Source organism: Acartia tonsa, chromosome 2, assembly GCF_053477335.1.
Source record: "Acartia tonsa isolate MP-2025a chromosome 2, ASM5347733v1, whole genome shotgun sequence".
In the NCBI taxonomy this organism is placed as follows: Eukaryota; Metazoa; Arthropoda; class Copepoda; order Calanoida; family Acartiidae; genus Acartia; species Acartia tonsa.
In genome coordinates this window covers 48,560,360-48,573,002 of record NC_137261.1, presented here as the reverse complement: position 1 = coordinate 48,573,002, position 12,643 = coordinate 48,560,360, and the positions used below count along the sequence as shown (strand labels likewise).

Here is a 12,643-nt window from a genome sequence, read left to right as displayed (position 1 = left end):
CAGAAATCTTTAAAAGGCTCCTGTGGCCGCAACTTTTGACTTAGAGACTTCAAATTTTAAACGTAAGCTTTTCTTACATGTCTACATAACATATTAAAATTTCATAAAGATCCACCGCAGTTTTCTTGCCGATCGCCGACTGCGGCGGCTGGCAGCTGCCAGGTACAGCTGCGGCCGCTAAAATATATTTTTTGATATTTCTAATGTAAAATTTACTTAAAGATAAACATTTTCTGGAATAAAATTGTTCTTCTACCTTCAAAATTAAGAAAATTACAGCCGTTTGAAATTTTTAAGTAAAAAAAGACCTAAAAACAAAGGTTGTTAAATAAAAGGGTGAAGGAAGCGAAAATTGACATAGACTTATAAAAGGTCGGAAATTCATTATCAAACAGGGGACTTGCACAAAAAAATTTAGCCCTCTAGCTCTAATAGGAACTGAGATAATAGGGGGGAACGTTGAACGCCCCCCCCCCCCCCGACCGATTAAGGTGCGGCAAGGGGCCCGACTGTAAAGGGTTAAGACTTAAAACTTAATGTAATGAAAAGCTTTCACTTAAAGGGAGTGTGAACGTAAAAATTTCCCAAATGATTATCAAATCGTAACATTTTCTAAGGACATTTTACTACATTGATCAACCAAAAATGTTCTATTAACAAAAATATCTAGAAATAATGCATTGATTTTATGGTATTTTGGGAGGGAAAAAGGAAAAAACAAGGAAAATCTGAACTTTTTTGTTTCTTAAAATGTTTGTAGGGGTATTTAACTTGTCATATATAGTTGAAACAATTTAGTTACTTTTAAGGAATTTATTTTGTAATATAAAATTGCCAATTAGTTTTTTTATAACGTAGTAATTAGGTAATAAAGATCTATCTTAAATTTGTATTATTGACAAAAAAATACCTCAAAGTCTACAAAGGGTTGAATCTCATAGGTTATTTAAAATAATGATATCCTTTTTTATTGTGTTGGACAATAAATAACCCACTTTGAAGAATAAGTTTACACTTTTATCAGACTGTTTATAAAGAAATATTGCACCTTTATTATTTACAAATTTGTAATTAAAGGTGGGCGAGAAATGGGCCATCTAAAGTTACTTGGATACTAATAAAATAACCTGTTTCTAGCTTTGTTATTGTATTTGGTTTTCAATAAAAATATTACTTATTTTATCAATTTTTAAGTAACTATACATTGGTTTACAGCAAGGATATTGTTAAAAGTCAGCTTAACCGTTAGGAAAAATAGAGAACTATGTTAAAAAGTTTAGTTTTAGCTATAGAAGGAAAAAAGACAATTAACTGCACATTTATATAGTCCGGAAATTTTTTCCCCAAACTTGGACATAGTAAAAATCGTCGGAAAAAGCCGTTTTTAAAAGAACGAGAGACAGTTTTGCCCTATATTTGATATTATATTAATGAGATGATGTTAAGGTTTGATAATCTGATGAGAAATATTCTCGTTCACAGTCCCTTTAAGTAAAGCTAACAAATAAAATTATGAAACATATCAGGGATATAAAGAGATAAGACAATGGCCGATAAATTAATGCACATCCATAATGATGACGCTCTAAATAACCCCTTCTGTAGATTAAAATTAGTGGTTCCAACGTTTATAAACAAAATTTAATCAACCAATCGAAATTCAGTAAAAATCCCCAAAGCCAATGAATAAGAAAACATTGTTGTAAAACTTTGTGTACTATTGTAATAAGAAGTCAGTTGTCTCCTCCCTCTCTGGATACAAATACTAACTAAAAAAGAATAAAATGCGATGGTACTCTACAATTCACTTTTCTGCCTGTCTGTCATTCTGTCCATGATTTTTTATGATTTTCCAGTATGGCTACGAAACCAATTAATATCCGCTGAATCAGACCCGTCTAATCCATACTTAAACCATATATTGTATAATGTATTGTATTATAGACATTTTTCTACAAATAGTAAAGTAAAAAGTTGTAATATGAACACCAGTTTTGTTAGACTGGGCCTTCGCCCCTTCAGGACTAACAAAACTGGAAAAACAGATGCAATAAACAACTAATCTTGGCTGTTTAGTTTTGACAATGCCAGTTTTCATCAACCACTGTGTCCCACCCCCCAAGAAAGCTTAAAACCACCACAGGACCAATAGGTATATACCCTGAAGAGTAGAATCCAATTGGTTCAGTGGTTACCGAGATCTTAAGGGACAGACATCAAGCTACTTTGTATTATAGATGATATAAAAAGCTTTGTCAAATGTTTTAAATGGACATTCAGGACTTTCTGATATCGATTATAGGGTGCTACTGTCCTTCTCATTCTGTTTTCTCATGTTATCATAGACAGAATTTATTTAATTTTTCGTCTATTTTTCCCTCCCTGTATACAACTTTTATTGTACCCAGGGACTGAAATTACCTTCCTAGCTGGTCCAAAACCTCTAGGTACTTTAATTCAAGTTTATCGCCACCAGGGATCTGACGGGTTTAAGACAATAGCCGATAAAAGATGTACATTCCCAAAAATACCCCTACTGTAATTTGCCATCAGTGGTTGAAACGTTTCGACACTATACTATATTAACTAACCAATTAAAATTCAGTAAAAGTCCCCAAAGATGTTAAGCAAACAAAAATGAAAACGTTATTGTAAAACTTTGGGAACTAGCATAGAGAGAGGTGAACAATGGACTGTTTATTACACTAGTCCCCAAAGTTTTACAATAACGTTTTCTTATTGGCTGGCTTAACAACTTTGGGGACTTTTATTGGATTTTGAATGGTTAGGTTATTAAGTACTAGCAGCTTCGCCCCTAGCCTCTAGGAGCTTTGCCCCATGAGGTAATTTTAAAAAAAAATTTAAAAATAAAAAAATAAAATTCTGGTGCTGCGCCCATAATTTATGAGCATCACCAGAATATTTTTTTTTTGGGGGGGAATTTTCATTTTTTGGGGGGTTGGGGTTGTCCCACCCCTCAAGAAAAAAGCTTAAAACCACAACAGGACCAATAGGTATATACCCTGAAGAGTAGAATCTGATCGGTTCAGTTGTTACTGAGATCTTAAGGGACAGCCGGATGGACAGACAGATAGACAGAAAGACATCGTTCTACTTTGTATTATAGATATTAAATAATTCAGTAAAAGTGCCTAAAGTTGTTAAGCAAACGAATAAGAAAATTTATGTTTTGAGATTTCTCATATAAAATTTACTTTAAGATAAAGATTTTCTGAAAAAATTGTTCTAGCTTTAAAAATAAGGAAATTACATCCATTTAACATTTTAATTAACCTTAAAAAGAAAGTTGTTAAATGAAAGGGTGAAGTAAGCAAAAAATGACTTTGTCTCACTTAAAGTCGGAAATTTATTATTTAACAGTAAACATGCACAATTTTTTTTTGCCATCTAACTCTAATAGGATCTGAGATGATATGTTGGGGGGGGGGGGGGGGGGGGATTAAACTACTAAGGTCCGGAAATGGGCCTGATTGTTAAGTGTTAGCAACCTTTATTTTTAGGTCCTTTTTTTCTTAAAAACTTCAAACTAATAAAAATATAAAAAAAACTAACTAATATGTACAATTTCTACTATGTCGATTTAAATATATGATATGTTATCTTGAATGTATCATTCCAGTTTTGTCTCTATTGAAAGTAGAATGATACATTACTATTATGTCGATATAAATAAGGAAATCAATGTTTATGAATACGCTGATATGTAAACATGAATGTATGATTCCAGTTTCGCCTCTATTGAAAGTGGAATCTTACATTTCAAAAATCGTATCGGCGTTGAAGATATCTTCACCAAGAGAGGGGAAAGTGGAAGGGTAGATTACAGTTTTATAGGGTCCAAACCATAATCATAGATTATGTTTCTGCTTCTATAAAAATGGATTCAACTCCCTAACTGTTCTAGATTAATTTATCTACTAAAAAATGTTAATTTGCTTTATTTCAAAGGTCATACCAAAAATATTATAAGAAAACAAAGAATTTTAAAATCATTGATTATAATTTTTATATCTATCTATAAAACTGCGTAACATATTTAAACAAAACATATCCAAAAAGATTCAGAATAAGTTTTGAATTAAAACTTTATCCAATTCTGTAGAATTTTCCAGGCAGGTAGATATCAATGGGAGACAAATCAATCATGTATCCTAACTTTTTAAATGTTTATTAACTACTGAAGGCAGAATTTCACATATCAAAATTAAGGGAGAAATAGTAATTATCTTCCATTGTATTATCCCTATATCCCTGAAAAGTTTTGTTTTATCCTCTGGATTTTTGGCCTGATCAAATCCAATTTCTGTCAGACCCAGAATACACATTACAAACTGTCCCAATTTTGTATAACTTTTGCGGAACATGTTCTAGTTACGTCATATTTTTCTTTCCCGAAAAAGAGAAGGGGGGAAGAAAATCTCTTCAAAAGAGATGGGGAAAACTCCCTTTTCTCCCATCTCTTTTTTCTTCCCCCCTTCCCTTTTTTTCTTTCCCTCTTCCCTTTTTCGGGAAAGAAAAATATGACGTAAATGGAACTTGTTCCGCAAAAGTTATACAAAATTGGGACAGTTTGTAATGTGTCCTATAAGCCTAGCAAGTTTTTTTCCATTCAGCTAAATTTCTGTGTTTCTTAAGTAGCAAGGGTCATGAGTTTGGCATTGAAATCAGGGTTTTTACAGGTTTAAAGGGGTAATCGCCTATCCTTGGACGTCTATGCATGCAATTGTACAATAAGATGAAATGTTTGATGTTGCAAATTAAAATGTTTTTTTTTTTTGTTTAAATAAAATTCAAATAAGATATAAAAGTCAAGAAAAATAAAGTAGAATAATTTTTTTGCTATAGTAAGTTTGGTGACATTGCCTCTTAAGGGGCCATAAACGCCCCTTATGACAAGAGGCAAAGTGGTCGTCCCATTTTTTATCTTGATTTGTATGAATAACTTTTAAGCTAGATTTTCAATCTGTTTCTGGAGAACAACATCAAACACTTTTAGGCCACTTCAGATCTCAGAACATTGGAAGATATTTTGCAATTGATTATATTTTATGTTTCGGGAGAATCGTTTGAATTTAAAGAAAATACTTTTATAAAAGATACAGGATGTAGCCGCTAAACCAAAAGACTTCACAGTTTAGCTTTTTATGGGTCCGCGGATGCCTTATAATATTTTTAGGGAGGGTACTTCCACCCTTCAATGGCCCTCTGGAAAAAAATTCCCTTCACTCAAAAAATAAATTTTAAATGGAGGGTCGACTTTCCACCCTTCTCTAAAGTGCCACTAGAAGCATCTAGGGGCGCTGTCGCAAGTGGAAATAGAAATCATTAAAATCTGTAAAATTGGAAGTTGGATATGAAAGATGCAGATTAAATGAAATAGAATAAACTGATAAAGATTGACAATTTCTTAAATAGCTGAATACCTGCCCCTGTCTAAGACATCACAGAAAAAAATTACTTTGCAAAACTTGATTGGACATAAAAGCTAGAAAAGTTCTCTAGTTTTTTTTATGGCATATAGAATACTAAAATTAATTATTTTGATTTGACCTCATTGATAGTGGGGAGGGGAGGCTATATTTCTCTAGAAAGTATCCAAGCCCACTAGTAAAAATCTTTCATGAACATTGTATTCCAAAAAACAAGGTAGTGCAAAAAGGTACGGCACAAATATATATTGTCAGACCAAAACGAATGACCTTAATGCATAATATTTACTTACAATAATTTTTTTATTGAATTTTTGTAATAATAATTTAAAATTCTTTTAGGTTTTATAATGGGAGGATTTCTAGTTTGTTGGTTACCTTTCTTCATTTGGATGCCTCTCGTCCATCTAATGGTGAGTAACTCTTTACGTAATTATGTCGTACAATCTTTATTTTATAAAGTAATAAGGTTTTTTTTTCTCTAGCCTAAGATTTCGATGACTTCTGAACCGATTGAGTTCTCCATTTTATGGAAGCTTGATTTATTAATTCTTTTATCTATGTATGGTTTTAGGCTATTTTCCTTTTTTCCTTACTCCTTCGCCCTAGTTGATCAAACCAATTTTTCGTAATTTAGATTTAAAAGAAAAATGGAAGAAAAAAAATTTTCTTTAAAGGGGGATTTTTTTTATTTGGGAGGGGGGGTAGTCGACCCCACTATTTTAAATATTTTTTTTTTGGGTGGGGGGGTATTTTTCATTTTTTTGGGGGGTTCGGGGTGTCCCACCCCCCAAGTAAATAGTTATAAACCTTCCCGGGACCTATGAGAAGCTACCCTGTAAATGAGAACCCGATCAATTCAGCGGTTAGCGAGATCCTTCGCTATAAACAAACAGACAGACAAACAAACAGACAGACAGACAAACAAACATCGTTCTACTTTGTATTATAGATTTCTATCTGTTTTATCTAAAAAATAGTACATCACATAAAGATAAAAATGAAGTATGGCTTCTTTTCTGTTTATTGACATTATAAATGCAACATTTAAATAAGGACAACAATTTGTTTTGTCTTTTTTTATCGAGAGATAGTTTAATGGAAGATAAAATCAACCTTAATTTATGTTAAAGTTGGAAATGATATATTATAATTAATCGGTTTTGAAATTTTGAATTTTAAATTATGTTTCTCATGTGTTAGGTTTAACTTTTGAATGTGTATTAACATAATTAAAATAGATTTTTTGTATGTAATATTTAAAAATCTAAACAAAGACATATTTTCATAGCATTCAGTAATGTTTTCCCTATTTGTTTTATTAATTTTGTTTTCATTTGTAGAAATGGAAATATTTGAAGTATTCTTGTAAAGAAGCTATCTTAACTTTTTTGCTTTTTATTTAAGATAGCTAGCCGGTGCTTTTAGTAAGTAGTAGATGTAAAATTTTTCATAGAATTCAGATATGCAATCGGTTTTTTTGTAGACCTCTTATTTTTTAAGTAATTTAAGTTTTTTAAAAAATTAATTAAGTCGGTTTTAAGGTACTAAAACGCAACAAAATAAAAGAAGAAAATTTCCAGTATGAACAAAAATAGTAAGATCTTTAATTTGACACCTTACTTTTAAAATTCTGTTGAGTAATTATTGAAAAAATCAATTTTTTTAACCTCGGTTTAATAAAAACTTTAAACCTAAATATTTTATCAAACAGACATAAAAAATATGGGTTCATATATACCTTTAGAATCAGAAAAATATTATGAATCCATTCTAAGCAAAATTGAAAAAGTTTTATAAAACTATAATAAAAAATATAAGTTTATTTTAAGAATCAAAATTTTCGGCTTCAAAGGGTTGACTTGAACAAAACCTGTCCAAAACCTAAACAAATGTACATACACTGTAACAGATATTTTTTAAACACAAGAAACAATAATGCATTTTTAACTGCACTGTTTTGAAGTTTATAAACAGACTGAAGCATACTTGTTCATAATTTTTCATTCTTTACATGTTATGTAAGTATCACTATTTTTATTGTAGTATCTATTGTATATATTGTTTGAACATTATCCTTTTTTTTTCATTTCTATTGGTTAAGTTTTGAGGTGAAGCTTCTTGATTCGTCAATTTTAGAGATTTTTGATTGGTTAGTTTAATAGTTACAATTAAGTGTTGCCTGTAAAAATATAATATTTAAGCCATTTTTATTTTTTTTCAATTTTGCTTAGAATGGATTCGTAATATTTTTCTGATTCTAAAGGTATATATGAACCCATGTTTTTTATGTCTGTTTGATAAAATATTTAGGTTTAAAGTTTTTATTAAACCGAGGTTAAAAAAATTGATTTTTTCAATAATTACTCAACAGAATTTTAAAAGTAAGGTGTCAAATTAAAGATCTTACTATTTTTGTTCATACTGGCCATTTTCTTCTTATATTTTGTTGCGTTTTAGTACCTTAAAACCGACTTAATTATTTTTTAAAAAAAACTTAAATTACTTTAAAAATAAGAGGTCTACAAAAAAACCGAATGCATATCTGAATTCTATGAAAAATTTTACATCTACTACTTACTAAAAGCACCGGCTAGCTATCTTAAATAAAAAGCAAAAAAGTTAAGACAGCTTCTTTGTAAATTACTAATTGTTTTTTTTTTTGTGGATCAGGTGCAGTCTACGGTAAAATGTTCCTGGGATCGATTAAGGCTGCTAGTGAACATTTATATTGTATTCGCATAAATTTTAACCAATAAAAGTCGGTCAAGAAATAATCGGTAATAGCCATTACACGGTTATCTCGTAGCGCACATTAATGCGCGTAAAAGCCTTATATTTCGCGTGTTAATTTTTCACTGTAATTATTTAGATTTTGGAAATTTCAAATTTTTTAAAGGTTTTCTGATGCCGCTTTTAGCGATGTGCGGGCATTATATGAGCGTTCAGCTGTTTAGTAGCCTATAAAGTTCTTAGATTTTTGAAGATAATCGATCTTAGGAACTTTTTAACCGTGAACTGCAGCAGATCCGAATATTTGTAAATCTATTGTTTTATTATGGCTTCCAATTATTTATCTAAATGCATTCAATGTTTACAAATCAGGAAGAAGGTATGGAAAGACTTCACATTATATTTTCTTTACGGATAGGCGGACATTTGAATTGGAATTATAGAGCAGCTTTGCTATTCTTTGATTGTGATTAAAAATATACCTCAACTAACTAAAGCGATATTAATAATAATAAAAAGTAGAAAGATGCCTGTCCGTCTGTCTGAGCACAAGATCTCGCTAATTATATCCTATGGATTGGATATCTAAATTCTGGTATCTATCTAATTATCTATCTTATATTTTAGGAGATAGAAACCCCTCACAGCCTGTACCTGTATATCTTATGGATTGGATACCTCAATTCTGGTATAAATCCCATCATCTATGGTTTACACCACCAGGTATTATTGAGCTTTTATTCGGAAAGGAAAGTTATCTATAGCAGCGTAGTATAAACAGCTTTCCTTGGATATGAAAATGTACAATTATAAGATTAAAACCAGTTTTGTTAGCCCCGAGAAGCCAAAAGCACGGGCTAAAAAACTTATTTTAATATTATGATTCACATTTTAATAAGAAAAATTATGAATATTGAAACATTGAAACATTTATAAAAACCGACAGAACTGGCTCATACATATATGTAAAAAGGAATTTATAGGTAGCTGTCTATAGTGCCCTAGCAAAATGGGTACAGATATAACTACTTTTGGCCTACCTATTCTATTGACGTCCGGAAATACATTATACACCATCTCTTTTTACTAGCGGGTTTCTTTCCCCTTCCCTTCTTCTTTTCTTCGACTATGACATCTATAGAATAGGAATGCCAAAAGCTGTGACATATATACCCGTTTTCCTAGGGCACTAAACACAGCTACATTTTATTATTATATATGTGAAAATTATATAAATAACCAAAAACCTACTAAAATACAGTCCGCCCGCCATTGATGTATTATAATTATTTATACTCCATAATGATGGGAGTGTTGACAAGAAGTTCCAGCCGTCTATCTTAAATAGTTTTTCTCATTCCGTTTCTAACGGTCGGACGGACATTTTGGATTATAGAGTACATTCGCTTCTAATAATACATGTACATTTATTTCATTAATTATCCTATGACATACTGTGCTTTAGGAAAAAAATAACTTTAAGTTTCTTAACACACAATTCAAATAGATTATGCTTTAAAAAAGACTTAAAATATTCTTTAGGGCAATAGTTTTTCTTCTGTTTGGCAAGGTGCTTAAATTAGGAAGGATATTAATCTAAAGAAAATCTATTATACCTAAAACTTTTCCTGTCAGAAAAGCTGAAAGAAATATATATTTATATATCTCCCTGTTTCATAAATCTTTTAATTTTTTTTTATTTCTTATAAATCGATAAATTAATTTTATTTTTAGGAGTTCAAACAAATATTTTCAAGATACTACGAAACCATTAAGAGAAAGGTAGATCATTTAACTTTATTTTGATTCTATTATATTCTATTCGCTAAAATACAGTTTTTAAGAGCTTTCTTGCATTCAAAAGAGCAATATTGCTTATTAATGTACGTTTGACTAAAGTATAGTATTTGATTTTTAATCAAAATAGCAATTAGTATAGAAAAAAAAACAAGGGTTTTACGCATACCCCTCAATGTATAATTAAGGGGAAAACGTATTTCTAGCCGCCCCTTTGGATGGGTCTTGCTATACCAACAGGGTATATAACTTACTTAACTTACTTAGCTTCACCTAATCTGGACAAAGCCCAAATGGTGTTAAAATTGTGTCAAAAATGATCCACGTGACGTAATAAAATGAGGGAGATGAGAGGAGCAGCGGGAAAGAAAAACCCTAAAAAAGAGATGGATAATCCCTCATTTTTATTACTTCACATGGACCATTTTTGACACAATCTTAACACAATTTGGGCTTTGTCCTAATCTGAATAAAAGTTTTGTTTTTGCGTCATACGCACAAATGAACCATATCTCCCCCTCCCCGCCCCCTATCCATGTACAATTTTTTTTTTTTTTTTGGGGGGGGGGCGTATTTATAGCCCCTTAAAATAACTCTTACCAATAGGGTACTTTCCCTGCGAGGCTTCCCTAAATTACTTAACCTAACCTATCAACAATAAGTTTGTTGGGGTCCTTATAAAAAATGTGGGAAACTAATAATTTTTAATTTCAGTTGACCTGTCGACGATGCCAATCTCAAGTTGATCATGATGGAGACAAATGGGTTTGAATACTGATAAAGTATAAATTAGGGTTGGGCTGGATATCCGGCCATTTTAAATATCCGGCCGGATACCGGATATTAAAACTATCCGGTTACATGATATCCGGCTGATTTTTGACGCCGGATATCCGGTAAATCGCCGGATATCGAACGTTGACCAGATATCCGGCCGGAACCGGATATCCGGCATTATAAATCAGCCGGATATCAGGTATCTGGTATCCGGCCAAAAAAGTATCCGTCCCAACCCTAGTATAAATATTGTAACTAGAAACAAATTGTATCTGAGATATGTACATTAATTCATTTTTAATCAAATTTTTTTGTGTTATATAAATAAAAAAAAACACAATAAAGAAATGTTTTTTTTTATCTAACAAAAACTCTTTCCTCTCTAACTTTATATAAAAAATTAAAAATTAATCATATTATTCTATGGTTTTTTTTACAGATTATTATAACAGTATATTAAGTAACAGAACATTTAAATCGTAAAAAATAATAGTTTATAATAGATTTATAAAGTGATTTTTAATTTACGCGAGTATGGATTGAGCGTATTTTTGTTGGCCCAAGTAAGTCAAACCAATAATATTGTTGTTTTTAAAATCTTTTTATGAAAAAATATAATATATTAGGAATAATGATTTTTTTTCTTAAACTTTTTTAGCCTTTACTAAGGATTCTATTTTGATTTTTTCAATCTAGTTATTTTTTTTATTGATTTTATAAATGTATTAAAAAATATAAATAGCATCATATATATGTTTGTAAATTATAAATTTAATCGCAAATAAAAATATGTGTGTGTCTACTTACGTCTTTTTAGAAGTGCAGATACTCTATAACTAGTAAGAGATATAAGTTTTCCGGAATTTTAATGTAGGGAGTAGATTTGAAATCTGCATCAAATTTTAAGGATTTTTTTTATAAAATTCGTTTTTTGTAAAATTCTTTATCTAAAAGCGAAAATACATTTTAAGTTAATTAATTTTGACCAATAGGATAGGTGGATTTTAAACTACCTGCGCTCTAATTGGTTGAATGATGTACGACATCCAATCAGAGCGCAGATTTTTTAAATCCACCAATCACAGATGCCAAAATTAATTAACTTAATTTGTATTTCCACTTTTAGATAAAGAATTATACAAAAAACGAATTTTATAAAAAATCCTTAAAATTTGATGCAGATTTCAAATCTACTCCCTACATTACAATTCCGGAAAACTTATATCTCTTAATAACTAGCCCATATCCGTTAATGAAAGATATCAAGAATTTGTAAAAATTTGTCGGACTATTTTACCAATTTACATTAATGAATTTAAAATTACAATTTTATCTTTTTTGTTTAACTGTCCTTTCAGAAATCTTCATACTATACAAGATTAAAAATATTTTACTCTTTTTTCTACAACTATTTTGTGTAAAAGGTGGTTTCATCTATCGACTACTGAAGTTTCTGAAATTAATTGATAATAAGGGGGAGGATTGTCGTTTTTTTCTTACGCGAAGAGCCCTACCCATGTAGAGCTCCTAACCTGTGGGGCTACCCAGTACCAAATATAAACTAACCTAACTCTTCTTCATATGATAATCAAACAAACAACCCCCCAACCCCATTATTTTAATTTCAAATTATAGGAATTCCTGTGATCCACTAGGCTCGAAAACCTTGTAAAGTTACCCAAATTTAAATTTTGATGAGTAATGAAGTCAAAAATGTTTCGAAAATGGGGTTGTTGAATATTAAAGCTCGTTGGCAATTTGGTAGATACTAATATCACTTGTAGAGCAGCTGCAGTATAAATCCTATTATATAAAGTAGAAGCTTTTTTCTGTAGCGATGGATCCCGCTAACCACTAAACCGATATGGTTCTCCTTTACAGTGAGG

At 30.8% G+C, this 12,643-nt stretch overlaps 1 protein-coding gene across 1 annotated transcript in view; it reads left to right on the top strand.

The window, feature by feature from the left end:
- Positions 1–11,085, top strand: part of LOC145312835 (octopamine receptor beta-2R-like) — a 40,818-nt gene extending 29,733 nt beyond the window's left edge. Inside the window, exons 12-15 of the mRNA XM_080152070.1 lie at positions 5,793–5,863; positions 8,811–8,906; positions 9,918–9,965; positions 10,695–11,085. Coding sequence (XP_080008196.1) covers positions 5,793–5,863; positions 8,811–8,906; positions 9,918–9,965; positions 10,695–10,751 — 272 coding nt within the window. The 3' untranslated portion in view covers positions 10,752–11,085. The remainder of the gene's footprint in view (positions 1–5,792; positions 5,864–8,810; positions 8,907–9,917; positions 9,966–10,694) is intronic.
- Positions 11,086–12,643: the final 1,558 nt, after the last annotated feature.